General features: G+C 43.2%; 1 protein-coding gene across 2 annotated transcripts in view; it reads left to right on the top strand.

Moving 5' to 3' along the window:
* Window positions 1–19,955, top strand: part of LOC141978317 (tetraspanin-15-like) — a 198,080-nt gene that overhangs the window by 16,427 nt on the left and 161,698 nt on the right. For both annotated transcript variants that reach the window (XM_074940328.1, XM_074940327.1), the window contains exon 2: window positions 13,689–13,874. In XM_074940328.1, the coding sequence (XP_074796429.1) occupies window positions 13,689–13,874 (186 nt within the window). The remainder of the gene's footprint in view (window positions 1–13,688; window positions 13,875–19,955) is intronic.

The raw sequence follows: 19,955 nt of genomic DNA on the forward strand, positions 1-19,955 counted from the left end.
AAGGGCTGTAAAGGCAAAGGAATGAAAAGGGAGGTGTGGGGGATAATGGCAGGGCAGGGAGGGAAAAGGAGAGGAATATATTGATTTCTATCTGCTAAGGATTAATCAAAGAGGAGAATGGAATGTTCTTGTAGAAACCAGAAACCTGAATCTAACCACACATGCCCTTACACTTTGGGGAAAGCAGGTGGTTAAAAATTAGGACTCAAATCAAGATAGGAAGGTTTTAGCTTGGTCCTGTCTCTATTTGAAAGGCTTATGAATTTTAGCAGATATTTTGAAGATGAGGTCTGAGATTTGCTGATTAGTTTGTAACAAAACCCTGAACCTAGTGGGAGGTTAGTGTGGTTTTGGATTTGGTTGTGAACACTTCTCTTATCCACTGTGATATTTTGACAGTAATTCTGAAAACTGCTGTAATACCCTAGGGCTGGCTTGGTCAGAATGCATGGTTCAAAGGACTTGCTAGCATAGCCAATTGATAAATGGTTTCCCCCCCCATTTTTTGTTAAAAATATTTCTTTAGTTTTGTCAATTTTCTTTGAAATTTTGTTGGGTTTGGCAAAGACCCCCCCCCAAACTAAAATGTTGACAGAATTAACCTTCTGCGCCCCTTTTCTGTTTTTAAACAGAAACTCAGCTTTTCATTGGGAATGCATTTTTTCCCCAAAAACTTCCATTCTGTCAAAAAGTAATCTTCCATCAAAAAAGCGTTGCCGGGGAGTTTATCAGTTCCACTCACCGGTCTGTAATTATGAAACTTCCTGCATCGCTAGTTCTGAGCCCCGCAAGAGGTTTAAATCTAACTTGAAAACACATTTAGCCTAAACACAGACTGTCCTTAGGTTAGTTGGCACAGTGGCGGTCCTTAAATTCCTCAGTTGCCTTCGACTAAAGTATTTGTAGCTCTATCCGTCCTTTCTTTTTGTAATTATAGGGAGGTATATGGGGATATTGCGGAAAGGTTGGTAAATTTAGCTGTTTATCCTGTGTCATACAGGAAAGATTATAATAAAAATAGAGATGGTGATGTGAGAGGAAAGCAAGAAGAGCAAGTGCTATTGATTTTTCTACCAGTATCGTGGAATACTGAGTTACTGAAATATTTGCACGTATCCGCAGCCAGGCAGGCAGGCACATACACACACACACACACCCCCAGCACAGAATGAGGCCTGTGTGCAAGTTAAACTATAGAAGGATCAAATTCAGATTAGATGCGAGGAACACTGTTGATTTCCTCAGGAAAGACATATGTGTTACCAAGGCATTCGATATATCATTTGATAGTTGTTACCATGGCAATGCAACCAAGTTATTGTTTCAGAAAGTATTGTTAGGGGGCTTATTCCTTCACCCACTTACTTCCCTGGTCCTTCTCGCATGAACAGAGAGCAACAATACCCGAAGTCCAAAGGTGCAAACAATTCAATGTTTATTGGGGTGAACTTCCAGCAAACATGATTCCAGTTTCCTTCCTTAGTATCCTCCTTCCCAGCTCTGACACCACAGAGCCTTACACCTGTGTCCCTGTTCCCATTCCTGCCCTTAGCAAAACATGATTCCAATTTCCTTACCCCCATTCCCTGTTCCCATTTCCCCCTTTAGCAAAACATGATTCCAATTTCCTTACCCCATTCCCTGTTCCCATTTCCCCCTTTAGCAAAACATGATTCCAATTTCCCATTCCCTGTTCCCATCTCCCCCACCCACACACCCACCCCCTCACTTCCTGATTGACTGCAGACTATATAGTAAAACTTGAGTTCTGCTTAGCTAACCAATCCTAACATGATTATATAACCAATTATATCCCACCACCTTAATTATTTACACCCAGCAAAATTAATTATACAGCAGATAGGAACAATCACAGAACCAGACAGAGATTATACAGACAAACAATAGCAAAGTGGGAACTATAATGACAAAACAATACAGAAGTGAGGATTTCACATCCCAGCTATTGATAAGTGAGTTCTTGCCAGACAGGATGCTATCAAACTAAGTTTCCTTTTACATTTTCTAGGCACTTCCCTTTCTCTGGAGGTGATAGGCATTATCAGGACAGGATTGTATTCCTAACAGCCCTATAGCACCTTATTTCAATGTGACTAGTTTGGAATGTGAGGATGTGACCCTTCACTTCCCAGTTTATGGCTGGTTTCAGAGTAACAGCCGTGTTAGTCTGTATTCGCAAAAGGAAAAGGAGTACTTGTGGCACCTTAGAGACTAACCAATTTATTTGAGCATGAGCTTTCATGAGCTGTAGCTCACGAAAGCTCATGCTCAAATAAATTGGTTAGTCTCTAAGGTGCCACAAGTACTCCTTTTCAGTTTATGGCTGTCTCTGCTGCTTAGCCAAAGGCCTTAGCCTAAGCACAGGGCCTCAAACTGTCACAGTAAGAGAAGGCCCTTACACCGGCAGACAGTGATTTTGATTCTTTCTTTTGTACCTCTATAACTAGCCAAGTGATAAGAATAAACCTAAATTCTTAGAGTAGAGGCCTTTACAGACAGGCCTGAATATCTATATCCTAACAAGTATCTTTACTGATTTAAGGAACATTGAATAAATTGGATCAATTTTTAACTGATCCAACAATTTTTTCAGTACATACTGCCTTGGATTGGTTTAAAATAAACTAATCCCCAATCCAGTAAATACTCACACACACTTGTGAAATCGAATGGGCCCACGTGCCTGTGCGTTCAGCGATCGTACTTGTGTGTAAAGGTGTTAAGATTTGACTTGTCAAGGAATGTGGGTCTGTTACTGTTATACTTTTGTTTGCTATGCACTGCATGTATACATGTCAAGGACTTTGCTTTCTAAAGAGAGACACAGTTATTTAGAGGCAGAATTGTTAAAGGCCATTGCTGGGTAGCACACTGCGCTCTCTCTGGGAGACTTTGCTTTTGTTTGTTGTTGTTTTTCCTTCAGCCTAAACTATTCTATCTGGACTGAAAGTGTATATATTTGCTGTTTGTGGGGGAAAAACATAATGGTAACGTTTTTGTAAATCACCAGTTTACTACATTTTCATGCTTTCCTATTGTAATGTGCACTGAATTTCTGTTGTTTTTTTCTCGGTAAGCTTTCTTCCCTTCATAGTACTTGAATGTACAGTTTGAAATGTCTGGGACAGTTGTCGTGAATTCAGATACATTGTCCAAGGTCCAGAGGGAAGAGGTGAAAAGCCACTGCTCTGGTCAATTCAAACTAGAGGGGATTTTAGTCAGGCAGTATATAATTATCCAAATGGGAATTTGCTAAGTGTATTAGGATTACCTTGAACATCACTACTCTTCCAAGAAGAGCCATTGGATCCTATACAGCCACAAACCCTTGCTTACATAGCCTAGAAAACTCCACTGACCTGCAAAAAGCTTATTCTATTTCAGAGAAAGGAAATCCATCTTCAATTGTTTTTCTGGTTTTTAGCCTGCTGCCATTTTGTAACCTTCCCTCCCTTTCAGCTCACGCGCAAGCACCTGCCTGTGTAACAACTACCAATATAGCTGAAGGAAAGCCTACATGACAGGCTCTTAATATCAGTTTAACCCAGTTCAGGGACTTGAAACTTCTCGTATCTGTAGTTCCATAATTATAGATTGCTGAGCCTCACCTTGAAAATAGGGAAAACCAAGTGAAATTGAGAATAGGCTAGTACAAGACATGGATAAGAAGCAGTATGAATTCTGTAAGGGAACTGCTCTAATCTCTTAGGCATCTTTGAAAAAGTTAATAAAGATTAAAGTGACTCCAGGGAAATAACCTTACTGCTGTTGAATTTTTTTTGAGGGCCGATGGTAGACTGGAATTCCAAAGGGTAGGGAGAGGCACAGGGCTAACAAGAGAGGGTCGTTTAACCTTGATGGTCCTTCATTCAAATAGCAGCACTCTCGACTAAAGGCTGACTCCCACCCACCAGAAATAGTTTTGCAGGGGAGAGGTTGTCTGGCAATGGAGTCAGCTAATAGGGGTTTGTGCTCATCTGTTGAGACTGACCTGGAGTTCACATGACAGAGGAGATTGGCGGCTATAACAGGGCTGGAGCTGTTCTATTCAAAGCCTCTGGCCACTTTCATCAGCTCATGCTAAGGGAAGGCTGATTTGGGGGAGAGGAGGAAACCTGAACACAGGCTGATGCCCTAGGGAAAGGTGAGGTACAGTGAGTGGCATTGCATTCAGGGAGTTTGTTTTCTAAATGTTCTGTTTCCTCTTGTGCTTTATCTCCTGAGTAAAGAGTCATTGAGTTAGAAACCTTTTGCTAACCCTGTGTCTATTTACTTTCACCGCCACGTGCCCCTGAAGAGTAAGCTGTAACCTAGAAGGCTCAGGCCTTCCATGGGATTCTGGGGAACATGCTGGTGGGGAGGCCTGTAGGAGACAGCACTAACAACAGCACCTAGGCAATTGGACTGCAGATTCCCCGGTAACACAGCTCCAGCAAGGGAAGGGCATGCGGGATTCAGCCTTTGGATCCCTTCACAGCAGTGTCCAGCAGGCAGAGCTAGACCAGATCTGGAACAATGACATACTAGCCATCAAAGTGTTGAAACCAATTGTTCTCCTCGGAACTAAAATTAAACTCAAACAAATAGAGTGAGCAGATATGATTGGCACAATCTAAATTGACTGTGGAGGAAAAACACTACGAAAGTGACTGCTCAGAAGTGTTTAAAATGGGAAGCGTCTGATGAGGAATGCTGTCCATGCACAGAGAAAGCGAGAAACGGAGAAGGCTGTGTTTCACTCAGAGAGCGTCTGCTACTGCTTGGTTCAAATGGCTGACCTTTTACAAAATGAAATTAAACTGGTGTTTGATGGGAAGAAGCACTTCAAGATTTTCTGCAGCATATTAGTTCAATATTTGCCAACTCTGATTCCTTTGCTCCATTGCCGTGCTTGGAATAAAAGGTTGCAGTTTCTTGTGGTCCACATGAGTGATGCAGGTCTCTCTTTAATTTGGGCAATGTAAAGAAAGCTGGACTTGAATGTGTTTATTGCCAGCCGTAATAACTCTTCTCCCCTGCATCATGCCTTTCATCCGGATCTCAAAGCACTTCAATATCAAATAAGACTCGCAATACCTCCTCTGAGATAGGAGAGTGTAGCGGGGTGGTCACCCGCTCCCAGCCCAAAGGGGTTAAAAGCCAGCCCTGGGAGAGGGCCGGGGCTGGGAGCCTTAGGCTGGGCTGATCGGGAGGCAGCCTCAGCTGTGGCCATGCCCTAAACAGACTCGGCTGGCTCTATAAAGGGGCTGCTGGGCTGTAGCTCAGGAGACTCTCTCTAGCTTCTGAGAGGGAGGGACCTGGCTGCAGGGACTTAGCAGAGTACCTGGATTGGAGCAGGGCTGGGGAAGGGCCTGGGGAGCTCCAGCCAGGAAAGCCCCAGGCTGCGGCCTAGCATTAGGCTCAACCGGTTCTGGGGTGGCAGGGGACAGCCCAAGGTTAGACAGAGGCAGCAGGTCCAAACCCAACCTTGCCTGGGATGAGTGGCTCATGCAGCAGTCTGCCCCAGGGTGCGGGGGCTAGCTGGTGACTGGCAGTAGCCTACGGCTGAGGCGAGGTAGGGATAGGGGGTAAGGGTTCTCTGGGGAGGGGAGACCCTGCAAGTGAGGGGTTACTGCCAGGGGGCAGCACCCTGGCGTACAAGGGGCACCGGGTCTGGGAGGGACACGGGGGGCCCGGCGTAAGCGGGACACCGGCCTGCAGAGAGCGCTCCAAGGCTGGAAGTAGAGCTATGCCCAGGACCCCAGCAGGCGGTGCCGCAGGGGTGAGTCCCACCCGCTTACAGAGAGTATTTTATGATATGATGACATTTTGAATCGTTATGTACATACGACATCTCATTGCATCGTGCTGGAGTGTGGGTCCAGAGCCGCTGGTGCTGTGGGAGCCCATTCCACAGTGCGGGGGTGATAGGAAGAGGCTGAGTGGATGCACTCTTAAATACCTGTTAGCATCAGGCTGCTGGAGCCAAACTCAAGTTCTGTTTGATTCAGTAGACTCTAACAAATGGCCTCTGATCAGCTAGCATGCTAAAGCTGGCTATGGCTATGAGGACATGGTGGTGCCAGTGGAGAGACAGGCTAGCCACCCGAGCTTGGATCCAGTGGGTCAAGTGGGCGTGAGAGACTGAACTGTGCTACTTTGAGCCCTGTGAGAGTGAGTCTGTCTCTCTGCGCTGGGACATTCACTGCCATGTGCATTGTAATCGGTCTCAGTGACCCTGTTTCCTGCTTTTGTGTAAGCAGAGAAGAGAAGACTTCAGTAGCCCAAGGGTCTGAACTTAGGTGACTTGGGCTGAGCCACAGAAGATCCAGGGCCAGAGGCAGGCAGCCAGCACGAGGTGCTGAAGCCGAGGATAGCAGCAACATACTGCACTGATGCAAGTGGGTGCTCTAAGGGTGAGTGAGCACCACCGCAGGGAGTCAGCTTTAATCAGTTACAAGGGGGAGTAGGTAGATATTGGGAGTCCTGTAGTCCATCACTGGAGGTCAGTGAGGGGTTCTGTGTTCTTATGGGGAAGGTTGCTTACAATTAGAGCTATGCAAATAGCTGGTTTTTTGGTTCACTGGCACTGCAAAAGAATTAAAAAATAATTAGTTTGGCGTGTAATGAAGCATTTCTGATATTTAGCTGTTTTAAAAATGTTTTTTATTTTTAATAAAATTGAAGTAAATTTCTAAATGAAGAAAAGGCATTTTGAATAAAAAAGGAAATTTAGTTGTATTTGTATTTTGTTTGTTACCAAAACAGTTTGGCAAAATTGACATGAATTCACAAAACAGCTGTTGGCCCAAATCTACATTTTTGGGGGAAAAAATTCACGCAGAATTTTTTGCCCATCTCTTATTCTGAAGCCAGCACCATCTAAATAATTTTTTTTTAAAGTGTGAGGGCCCCTGAGCAGCCCCACACTTTGGAATATGCTTAGAACAAACCCTGCTTCAGATATACCATATTAACCTTAGTCCCAGAAGGGTCACTTTTACATAAGCATGGGTTTACATTCGTGGGTAGTGTTGCACATTGGGTGTACTTCCTTTGGTCCTTCTTTGACAGTTTCACAAGCTTTCAGTAATTAATGGAAGTCAAGATTTTCTTGCTAGAGCACCTGAGCAGCCAAATCTTGAACCAGCTTCAAAATCTTATATACACAGGTGCCATTGAACTGTTTCATAATTCATTATGACATACTCATTAATTAAAAAACAAGAAGCGTTCAGGGCTCATCAACTTCAAACAGTGACACAAAGATTAGGAACAATAGAGAAACTGATCAAGGAGGACTTGTTTTTTCCTTGATTGCCCAAATCTTGGTGTATTGTCTGGAATGCCAGCTAAGATTTAAAAAAAAAGGAGGACTTGTGGCACCTTAGAGACTAACCAATTTATTTGAGCATAAGCTTTCGTGAGCCACAGCTCACTTCATCGGATGCATTATTTTTATTAATTTATTATTTTTATTTATTTAGCTAAGATTTAAAGTAACTTTAAGCCAAACCTGGCCCCAATACCCAGTAGAATCTAAAGATAAAATAATGATTAATGGCACTTTATCAGAATAATTTCTGCCAGTTCGATTTTAAATAACGAAAAGTATCATGAGTAAAACCCTCACTTTTCTATAGATTTAATTTCCTTTTAAAAATGAAAAATTAGTAGCCTGAAGGTCGATAGTGATTGATGGACATAAACCAGACGTTAATTATGTTTCAGAAATAATCTCACTACAATTTAAAAAACTCCAGAAAAGAGCAAGGACTGAAGATGGATGAAAGTTAAGGATTAACATATCAACATAAATTAGGATGAAAACGCTGGAGAAATTGAATGAAATGGTTAGGACAGAAGCAGTGAAACTGTATAGCTCTCTTGGAAAGGCAAAGTCATGTCACTGAAATACTTGCTGCGCAAAAGTAGAGAGCTGAGTTTTCACTTGTGCAATATGAAATTGCATTTCTGTATTGCTATATTGATGTTATGGTGATTAGTGTGATTAGTGTCCAAGAAATTTCTATCAATAAAATAAGGAGCGCTTTCCTTTCCAGAGGGCAACACAAGCACTTTATAAAGCAGTAGTGTGACAATAGGAACTACAGGCCACAAATGAGATCAGAGACTTATTGTGCTAGATGCGGTATATACACTTAGTAAGAGACCCTGCCTTGGAGAGTTTGCAATCTCCATAGAGAGAGAGAGGGTGGGGGAGAGTGTTTCATCCTGATTTTACACATGGGGAACTGAGTATTTGCGTAAGACTACACAGGAAACCCATGGCAGAGCCAGGAATTGAACCTAAATAGCCCGAGCACCAGTCTCTCTCTCTCACCCGCCTCCTCTCCCTACCTCCCTGACAGAAGATGCTGAAATACACCCTGCTAGTGTGGAGGCACAAGGGGAACAGGAGTCTATGGCAGACAGGGAAGTTGGGTTTCTCTCGTCTTTGGAGATTAGGGTTCTTCTGAATTATTAAATCATAGAATCATAGTAGTTTGAATGTTCCTTCCTCATGCATTCACCTGATTCTCGCAGATTGTCATTGGATATTTCGCACACTACAGGATTTCAAATCCCCCATAACTCTTTCTAGCAGAGAAGGAAACTGGAAGGGCTGGAAACTACTGTTTTCTGCAGTGCTTGTGGAAGCATGAAGCGTGGTTAAGGCTGAATGCACCTTGGGTTTTCTTGCTAACCTTTTCAGATGTCAGCTGGAAGCTGTCTGAGAAGCAATCAGTTCTCTTCCCCTTCCATTTCTGCAGAGCCGTGGTGCTGCATAGTTGACGGGCATAAAGCAAACCAGCATTTGACAACGTGAAGCACTTCAGAACTAATTGCCAGCTTCAATCTGAAGCATGCAAGTGGCTCAGATAAATTGTCACCCATCAACTTTATCTGTGTGAGTATGTGTGCAACAGCCTATTCTTAGATGTAGAGTTTTAAGCCTTCCCTTGTTAGGAAACTGTTTTGTAGAAATGTTGCATGCATCCGATGAAGTGAGCTGTAGCTCATGAAAACTTATGCTCAGATAAATTTGTTAGTCTCTAAGGTGCCACAAGTCCTCCTTTTTCTTTTTGAGGATACAGGCTAACGCGGCTGCTACTCTGAAACCTGTAGAAATGCTGTGTTCTCTTTTTAAATTAGGGCCATCTCAAAGTGGTCGAGGAGGGAAGACTCTGAATAGGAAGCTCTTGCATAGTGCTTTACAACCATAGATCTCAAAGAACTTTCGAATCGTGAATAAGTATTGTTAACTTAATTTATAAATAGTGAAACTGAGGCACAAGGAGACATGACTTCCTCAGGGTCATGCAGCACATGCCAGGAACAGATTCCAGGTTATTTAACACTGTTCAATATCTGATCCACTGGATCATGCTGCCTCGTGTTTGTATTATTTCCTGTTCTCTAGTGGATAGACTAAGAGACTGCCCGTTTGGAGCAGGTTAAGGAAAAGAGACACGGGGTCTGATTCAGATCTCATTTAACTAGCTTTACACTGGTGTAATTTCACTGTCTTAAGTGGAATTGCTGCTGATTGGCACTAGTATATAAGGGATATTAGACACTAAACATCTTCGACTGATAGGAAACCAAAGCAAGTAGTTTAGTAGGTAAATTCAAGTGTCCCTTATGAGAATCATGCAAGATCCTTTTAATAAACTGTGTATATGGTAGAATGATTCCTAAGAATTACAGACAATCCCCTGAGAAACAGAAGCTAGACTTCAGAACACATACAATGTTTGACTCTTAACCATTCTTTGCTATATTTTGAGAAGATTCAGATTCTGCATCTTTAGTAATGAGCACATGTATATCATGCCGTCATCCGACGCTCTCAGTGCTCTTTATAGACACAAACCATTTAATTAAGCATCACAACAGCCCTGTGGGATATGGAAGTGTTACCCCGTTGTATAGCCAGTGTAACAAGCTTGGAGACGTTAAGGTTAAAAAAATAGTTTCAGAAGTGGACACTGGCTTTGGCAACCTTAATGTGTGGATACCTGGGCTGGCCAGGGCCTGGTTTTTTAGAAATGCTGAGCAGCCAGAGCTCCCCGTAATAATCTAATGGGCAGGACCTTGATTTTTAAGACTATCTGAAAGATGATTGCACAGTGTGGGTGATGGTTGTGGTTATTGCTTGCTTGTATTATAACAAAGCCTAGAAGTCCCAACCAAGTTTAGGGTCCCTTTTCTGCCAGTCGCTATACCAACACTCCATGAGACAATCCATGCTCCAGACATCTTAGAATTTAAACACGTAAGACAGACAAAGGGATTAGAAGAGGAAATGGAAGCACAGAGAAGGAAAGTTGTAGTATACTGAAAACGGTCTTAAAATTACTTATGACTTTAAGCGTAAGGGATTTCCTGGTCCTGCTTGCAAGCTAGGAGGGTCCGTAGGGAAGCAAGTGATCTGGGACTGGGTCTTGTGGCAGCTGAGCCAGGCTTGAGCAAATTGCCGTGAATTGTGTCTCTTGGCCTTATGGAGCAGCTTCCTTTCCTTTCAGCCTCCTGTTTTTGGTTCTTGTGTGTTAGGATTCTGGATTTTAAGAAATAAAATTGGTATTATGTTGGCATCTGCTTGAAAGAGTATTTTATGTTTTTATCTAACTTCTCTTTATGTATGCTGGTAACATAAGAGAAGCAACTTGCCCCAAGTCATGTTGGTCAGCGGCAGATCTGGGAAGAGAAGCCATATCTCTTGATTCCCATCTAGTATCCTGTCCAGTACTTGGGGAGTTGTCACTACTGACTTAGAAAAGGGAGCCCAACCTCTAGAATTGCTATTTCCAGCTTATTAGGGTAAGACAGTGAAATGCTGAAGAGTAAAGTAATTTATCACATCCAAACTGAGTAAAATGGCAAGTGAACATGTTGAGCACGAATGGCATAATTTTCAAAGGTCCTGAGCATCTGCTGATCCTGTTGAAGTCAGAGGCATTAGGGGGTGCTCAGCAAGTGTTTGCTCTTGAGTCCAGAGAGTTACAGTACATATTAAAAAGTCACTGTTGCAGACCAAGCTGCTACAGAATTCAGAGAGCTAACTCTTCTTTGCTGTCAAATTTTTAAATTTCATTTCCATTCACCTTCTGTTCCATCCTTTACATAATGCCTTGTCACTTCAGTAGAAACAATAAGGAACCTTTTCACTCAGAAGTGCTGCTCCAATATCTCACATAAGCTGGAGAACAAAAAGCTAGCACGGCGCATCAGCTCCCAATGAGCAATGGAGAACAAAACACGGGCTCCTCTGCTGGTTTTCCATACCTTGTCATCCCTCTCTAATTCAGGCTGTCACCGGGTGTTTCACTTTCCACAGATATTGAGGGGTGGAAGCTACAATCTTTGAGTTCACATTTCAAAGCACCTAATGTTTGGGATGCATTTATGTCTAGAGGTTTTTTTTGTTTGTTTGGCTCACTAGAAAGATAGAGGCCATTTGCAAAAGCCAGATCAGAGTTTGTATTTCAGACATGCAGAGTTTGCGGGTTGGGTTATGAGGGTCCAAGCTGAGACAGATCTTTTTAATAGAATCATAGAATCATAGAATCATAGAATATCAGGGTTGGAAGGGACCCCAGAAGGTCATCTAGTCCAACCCCCTGCTCGAAGCAGGACCAATTCCCAATTAAATCATCCCAGCCAGGGCTTTGTCAAGCCTGACCTTAAAAACCTCTAAGGAAGGAGATTCCACCACCTCCTAGGTAACGCATTTCAGTGTTTCACCACCCTCCTAGTGAAAAAGTTTTTCCTAATATCCAATCTAAACCTCCCCCATTGCAACTTGAGACCATTACTCCTCGTTCTGTCATCTGCTACCATTGAGAACAGTCTAGAGCCATCCTCTTTGGAACCCCCTTTCAGGTAGTTGAAAGCAGCTATCAAATCCCCCCTCATTCTTCTCTTCTGCAGACTAAACAATCCCAGCTCCCTCAGCCTCTCCTCATAAGTCATGTGCTCTAGACCCCTAATCATTTTTGTTGCCCTTCGCTGGACTCTCTCCAATTTATCCACATCCTTCTTGTAGTGTGGGGCCCAAAACTGGACACAGTACTCCAGATGAGGCCTCACCAGTGTCGAATAGAGGGGAACGATCACGTCCCTCGATCTGCTCGCTATGCCCCTACTTATACATCCCAAAATGCCATTGGCCTTCTTGGCAACAAGGGCACACTGTTGACTCATATCCAGCTTCTCGTCCACTGTCACCCCTAGGTCCTTTTCCGCAGAACTGCTGCCTAGCCATTCGGTCCCTAGTCTGTAGCGGTGCATTGGATTCTTCCATCCTAAGTGCAGGACCCTGCACTTATCCTTATTGAACCTCATCAGATTTCTTTTGGCCCAATCCTCCAATTTGTCTAGGTCCTTCTGTATCCTATCCCTCCCCTCCAGCGTATCTACCACTCCTCCCAGTTTAGTATCATCTGCAAATTTGCTGAGAGTGCAATCCACACCATCCTCCAGATCATTTATGAAGATATTGAACAAAACCGGCCCCAGGACCGACCCCTGGGGCACTCCACTTGACACCGGCTGCCAACTAGACATGGAGCCATTTATCACTACCCGTTGAGCCCGACAATCTAGCCAGCTTTCTACCCACCTTATAGTGCATTCATCTAGCCCATACTTCCTTAACTTGCTGACAAGAATACTGTGGGAGACAGTGTCAAAAGCTTTGCTAAAGTCAAGAAACAATACATCCACTGCTTTCCCTTCATCCACAGAACCAGTAATCTCATCATAAAAGGCGATTAGATTAGTCAGGCATGACCTTCCCTTGGTGAATCCATGCTGACTGTTCCTGATCACTTTCCTCTCATGTAAGTGCTTCAGGATTGATTCTTTGAGGACCTGCTCCATGATTTTTCCAGGGACTGAGGTGAGGCTGACTGGCCTGTAGTTCCCAGGATCCTCCTTCTTCCCTTTTTTAAAGATTGGCACTACATTAGCCTTTTTCCAGTCATCCGGGACTTCCCCCGTTCGCCACGAGTTTTCAAAGATAATGGCCAAGGGCTCTGCAATCACAGCCGCCAATTCCTTCAGCACTCTCGGATGTAACTCGTCCGGCCCCATGGACTTGTGCACGTCCAGCTTTTCTAAATAGTCCCTAACCACCTCTATCTCCACAGAGGGCTGGCCATCTCTTCCCCATTCTGTGATGCCCAGCGCAGCAGTCTGGGAGCTGACCTTGTTAGTGAAAACAGAGGCAAAAAAAGCATTGAGTACATTAGCTTTTTCCACATCCTCTGTCACTAGGTTGCCTCCCTCATTCAGTAAGGGGCCCACACTTTCCTTGGCCTGAAGTTCAGAGGCCTGATCATTCTGATCTCGCTGCTTTCCACCCAGATAGAACTCCATTTACTTCAATGGAGTTAGCCTTGATTTCCACTAATGCTGAATTCACTTTGCTATGGTACCCACAGCAGAGCCAAAGCATTTCACTCGAGATTTTGATCCCCAGTGCTGGGTGGCTACCATGGCAAACCAAGTTTTCTAACCATCCCTCGTGGTATGCTGGTGAAAACGAGATCAGACCTGGCCCCTGGTGAGTTTAACTCCAAATTGTCTCATCCTTCTGTCTCTCCATATAAGAACTGGTTTTGTTTTATAGCAACCCTGTTGCAGCCCTTGAGTCTGACATAATGTATGTATTTCTATTGCAGATAATCGGCTTGGGGATACTGTGCATCGGCATCTATGCAGAAGTGGAAAGACAGAAGCACAGAACCTTGGAAGGGATCTTCCTAGCTCCAGCTGTGGTTCTCCTTCTGCTGGGCATCACAATGTTTGCTGTTTCCTTTATTGGAATGATTGGGTCCCTCAGAGACAACAGGACACTGCTGAAGATGGTAAGAGCTTTATATCCTTCTTGTTCTACACTGTGGAGTCATCGTCCCATGTTTTACAAGCTGAAGGGTGTGAGACACTTAACATTCCAGGATCTCCCTGAACCTATAGTGGAGCTGGCTTTTTAAAAAAATCTTGAATGGGTTTTCCCTCATCTGCCTGTGGCATGGATTCTTCTTTGTGGGAGAAGGTGGACTAGAGAAAGGCTGACCTAGTGTGGAGTATTTCATTCATAAAAGTTCTTTCCAATGAACCTATTTAACTGAAGCTGTATGATCAGTTTTACATCATGGAGGCCTTTCAAAATATTCCTAGGGGGCAACTGATTGGTGACCATGTGTCTTTGCAAATCCATTGCCCGGCCTAATGACTGTTAGTCTGAGAAAAGAGTGTATTTGTCCGTTAGCCACAGATTCGTAGGACTCAATGTTGCTCCATTGATTAACACAAAAAAGTCAATGGTAGCACCACTCGATAAATGCTTGTTGCATGGCACGGTGTTGTGGCTTGAGCTGGATAAGTTTGAAGGGCTAGAGTAGGAAACTGAGCCCATGTGTTGTGGCAGCTATTTATATACTTATATACCATACTATACTTATATATACTATTTTATCAACAGTTCATAGTGCATCCAGGTAGAAATGGGAGCGTGATACTTGAGATGATATGTGACTCTTGCTTGTGGAGATTCATCGTGCTGGAGAACAATCTTTCAAGGCAAAATCTTTCCCGTAGGGCAGTGGCAGCTATTCATTTAATTAAAAGTTTATTAGAAACAAGTGGGGAGGACAGGGGAATCCCACACATGTGCTCTCCAAACTACCTTTTCCTTTGCTACAAATGCTTTTGTCTAGTCTTGGAATTCTTTTTTTCCCACCCTTAACAGAGTTTTGCGTTTTCATTTCCTAAACGTGTTGCAGTGAACTGACACATAGGGGTTTGTGCAAATGCATGCACCACTCTCATCTGCTGGATAGAACCCGAACTGCTCAGATGTGTCGTAGCAGAAAAGCCCTAACAAGCCCTGGAGATTCTCCATCAGCTTATGTGGTAGGAGCCTGTGCTTCTGGAACTGGAAAATTGTTCTCTCCCTGCTGCTATAAATTCCAAGTGGCTGTGGTGTGTTGCACAGCAACAACCATGAAGTCCTAGGTAGCGATGAATTTGCTACAATTTAATGTGCAAGCTTCAGTCCTCAGCTCCATCCACAGCTTCAGCTCCTTCCTGTGGTATTCTTCCAACTATGCCCTATAAATTTCACATATATCATCTGCCACCTAGCTAATATTTGTACCCGGTCTTGTGGTATTGAGATGGTATATTTGTATGGAATTACTACTTGATATTTTAACTTCTGCAGAGAAGCCAGCACTGTAGCAATGGCCTGGTATAATTTAATTGAGAAGCTGATACCGAAGCATTCTCTTATTATCTACGGTTGAATGCCTAGTAGCATCTGCGGAAAGTGTTGCTAGGTTTCTTCTGGGTTAAACTATAAAGTTATTTTTAGGCTGCAATTCCATCTCTGGTTTAGCAAATTCCCCATTGTTAAGTTTATTTTAGTTCAGACAGTTCCAAGAACAAACAGCTTTAGTTCCTTTTGTGAGGGAATTTTTAGGGGATGGGGGTGAAGGAGAATTCCCTTCTCTGTAACAACTCAGAGCTGCAGGATATCAGGAGCAGAGCCCTCCCCTTTGATTCTTAACCCTTTTCTGAAGGTTTTGTTGGAGCCTTGAGTTACTGCATTCGACTGACATTTTTGGCTCGCTGCATTTTCATTGTCTGTCCTTGCTCTGGAAGGCTGGAGTGAAACATGGCAAGACCCTCGTTGTGCAACTCTGCTCATGTTGACAGGGCATCGAAAAGATACCAGGGGTTCTGGGGAGTTGTACCTCCCAGATCTGAGCTTGTCGGATAACACTGACATTGAAGCAGCTAGTCAGGTGAGTCACCTAGAACCAGTCTAGGTCTTCTGAGGTTTGAAGGCCACTTTCCCATAGCTGGGTCTCTGCTGCTGCAGTACTTCCATCATGTGGAAGAGCCCTGATTTCAAAAGATGTAATTCATCCCATCTCTGGGAAGTGAAGCTGCTGTTTCCAAAGTGAATAACGGGCAGCCTGTTCCCCCTGCTCCAGCTGACATCCCACTGACGCTGGGTTCATTCTACCATCAGCCAGCCATCATCTACCCAGTGGTCATCACAAGTTTCCCACTCTCTAAAATAATACATTATCTTTGTGTGTCTGCCCTTCTGCCAGGTGCATGTGTAATGATGCCCTTTGTCAGGTTGGTTGTGGGGCTTGAATCTGGGACCTCTGGCTCTAGCTCAGGCAGCAGAGGCTCATGGGTTTGAAGAACTAGCTCCATTTGTTTGGAGGCAGTAGTTTTGAATCATAAACCCATATGCACACAGCATCAGAATGGGTGTCACTCCCCATGGCCGGGGAAGCTGGATCTGATTTTCTCAGGAGTCCATAGCAATTCAGATCGCCATACAGGCCACCATTTGTAACAATGCCCCAGGAGAGCTTCTTGGTGGGGACTGAACCCAGGACTTCTGCATCTAAAAGCATCAATCTGCTGCTGTCTGTGAGCTAATGAGCCTGGTCCTTCAGCTTAGAGACAATAGTTGGTTCATAATGGTGCCATATATAGTCACAAGAGTGGGGCAAAGAGCCATGCCTGTGTTCAAGAGTGGGTTGTGTACTGTTGCTTGTTGTCTGATTGTGTATTAATTATGTTGATTACTTAAGAATTCCCAGTTAACACTCTGAAGTTTGATAGGTTCTTGTCCCAATATCCGGCCCAGTGCTATTAAAATTAAAATTTAGCTAGTAACCCCGACATGGGCGGTTACAACACTCTCACTTAAGAAAAGCTTTCTGTATTTGAAATAGTTTTTAATAACAGTTAGCAAAGGCTCAAACACTCCAACGCAGTAAGGTAGATGGAGATAACACAGAATGCGCATCTGAGCATCCATATACTCACTATCCTCTGCAAAAGGATCCAAAAGGTTAGTCATCCTCATCCTCCTCCTCCTCACTAGTGGTCATTATCCTGGCATCTACCAAGGCACACTGGCCAGGATACAACTTTTACAATGTGTTACACTGACTTCACTATGCTTAATGCATATTCAGTAAGGAGTTTCTCCCCTTTTCCTTATTTGCATATCCTCACCCTACTAACGTGGAGGTGCCCTTCTCCCATAGGTTACTAGGCCTGGTACCTCAAGCTCATTAGTATATACGTCAGTCAGTTACCAATGGCACTTTCTGGTCAGACATCTGCTGAAATTCCCAACCTAAAATATCCCAAGCTGGAATAACTAGCACCTGTCAACAGTGTTCATTGCACCATTCTACCTTGTGATAGCTTATGATCTAGGGTTTCTCCTGGTTAGCTGCTTACGCTAAGGCTTTTGGGCCTTATGCCTTGTTTAGTTAAGCTATTGTCTCACAGGCCTTGAGGCTGGTAGGCTCATTGCATTACTGCCTCACCTGTAGACTACAATACATCTTGCCACTGCCCTCTGCTGAAGGATATGTCAGACATGCTTAAGTGTATAATCACCGGTCACCCTCCCATGGCTGCAGACTACAGAGGAAATGAAACCCAATAGCCCTCTCTGCCTGCAAGCCTCCTTGCACCTCCTGGGGGATTTACTCTGAACAAGGGCAGGTAGTGTTGCTGCTGCCTACCTTCCCTCAGGTAGGGTCCTGCTGAAAAGGGTAGATTTTAGGGTAGTGTCAGCTGCTGTGAGATATGCAATATGGATTCATCCCCAGCTGCCTAAGTTTTGCCCCCTCCCTAGCTGCCTCTCCTGGGACCTGTCCCCACTAGCAGGAGTGAGGTCAGCAGCTTCTTTGTACTTGCTCAACCTCTTACCCCTGGACTCTGTGCTCCTTGGGGTCTCCATCAGGGTCTGCACAAATGGAAGCTGCTCAGATACTCTAGAAATGGGAGCTCCATAAGTACCTACATAGGTAGATAGCCCTTGGCCCAACTCAGTGACGCTGCAGGAAAAACTGTGCCAATATTTCAAGTCAATCCATGCCAGCTGGTTTCCGCTCCTTAAGATTTGGATTCTACACAGACAAATCTTTCCGTTACTGAGGTCATCCTAGCAAAGTGTATGTGGCTTCATGACAGCTCTGTTTACACATCAGCAGTTGTTCAGCCACAGTGAATTCCTTCTCAGTAAGTATCTCACTTTCAGTTCAATGATCTGGGATGCTCCACAGAGGATTTTTGCTTGTGTGTGTGTGTCTGTCTGTCTGTGGGTGCAGAGAGTATTAATTGTTTGGATAGTGAAGTTAACAACTCTCAAACCTATGTCTGCTGCCAGTCCGGTTTGTTTCTTCCTATTATTTTAATGAAACACCAATAAGAGCATATGGTCACTTGTATTTAAGTATAGCGTTGCTTTTAATGGCTGTGCACTTGCATTTTGAATTGATATCGATGTTCCCTTAACTAGGGAAACAAATCACCATTGTCTTTGAGGCTCTGGCAATAACTGCCTCTGATGTTATAAGATTATCATAGCTTCTGTGTTCCCAGCTTGCTTTGCAGCTACTGTGGAAGTGAATATGTATGTATGTAAGACATGTTGCTTGGAACATTTGGTTATTCACATTATACTGATAAGTATTCAGCTAATACAAAGGAATCATAATGAATGAGCAAGCAGGAAGAGCAGTTATTTCAAGTACTAACAAATATGTATGTATTATTCATACACTATGTTCATTAATGTGAATTGCCAATTTCAGTTAATGCTGCCTGGTAATTTGTGACATCAAAATATCCTGCTGAAATGTCTTGCAACAGGAGACAACTCTCAAATTTTGGACAAATCTTTAAAATCATTGCACACACAAGGCAAAATTTGAGAATCCTGTTATGCTTCTTTTTATCTGCTCTGTTACTTTTGCTGAAATATTTAGCTTTGGGTAAACTTCTTTATCAATTTTTGATTATATTGCTTTTCTGCTTGTTGTTAGGCAAACACATATTAATTTCAGTGGGAGTTTGCTTGAGTTAAGGGATGAGTGAAAAATGAGTGACGACCTCCCTTGCAATCTAAATAGATCTAAAAACATACCACATAGTAGCATTACCATCACCATCTAAATACATCCACTAACATGCCACATGAGGAGCTTGGGTTCAGATTTCCTAAACACATGTGTTCAGTAGCAGACCTTAGCTTTCTCCCCAACCACTCTTGCATAAAGAACTATGCAAATAATTGTGGGGAGTGGGTGGGTTTCAGTTCGGTGGCCAAACCGAAAAATTGGAGAAAAAAATATCCAGTTGAACTAAACATTTTTGTACCCAAATATAAAGTGTTTGAGGGTTGGTTTTTAACACCTTTTTTAAAAAGAAAATCTGAACTAAAATTCAAAACAAAAAGTCAGTTCAAACTGAAAAATCAACACATTTTGAAACTGTGGAAATTAACACTTCAACTTTTTGGGGATTATTTTTTAACTGAAACAGTTCAGCAAATTTAGCACTGAAAAATCTCCACCAACCCTACTTGCATATAAGTATTTCTTTCCTGTTCTTTATGGCTATTAAGAAAGCTCAATCTTTTCCTTATAATACAGGGCATTAGAATTTTTTTCTAGACGTTACTCTTGACGTCTAGAAGCAATTTTATTACCCTTGCTTCTAGACACCAGTAGTAATGTAACATCAACGGTGGAATTCCTTTACATGGCTCAGCTCTGTGGGGGCTTCCTCCCACACAGCAGGATAAAACCAACATTTACTGACATGCTTCCAAGGAGCAACCTTTCCCTTTCTCTTTCCTTTCAGATCAAACATATATCAAATGTCTTCTTCTTCCTTCTTATGCTTATTCTACAGAAGGATAATTTTGAGTGCATAACTTTGAAATAGATTAATCAAATATCTCACTTTTTTCCTCTTTATGGCTAACGTTCTATTTTTCTGTGCCTATGGATAAACGAGAAAGTGGGGGGAAAGACACACAACACAGTGATAATCTTATGCTTACTGTGACAGAGGGCAGCAGATGCAAAATCTCATCAATTTCATGGAGTAGGCTC

The sequence above is a fragment of the Natator depressus genome, chromosome 26, assembly GCF_965152275.1.
Source record: "Natator depressus isolate rNatDep1 chromosome 26, rNatDep2.hap1, whole genome shotgun sequence".
Classification (NCBI taxonomy): Eukaryota; Metazoa; Chordata; order Testudines; family Cheloniidae; genus Natator; species Natator depressus.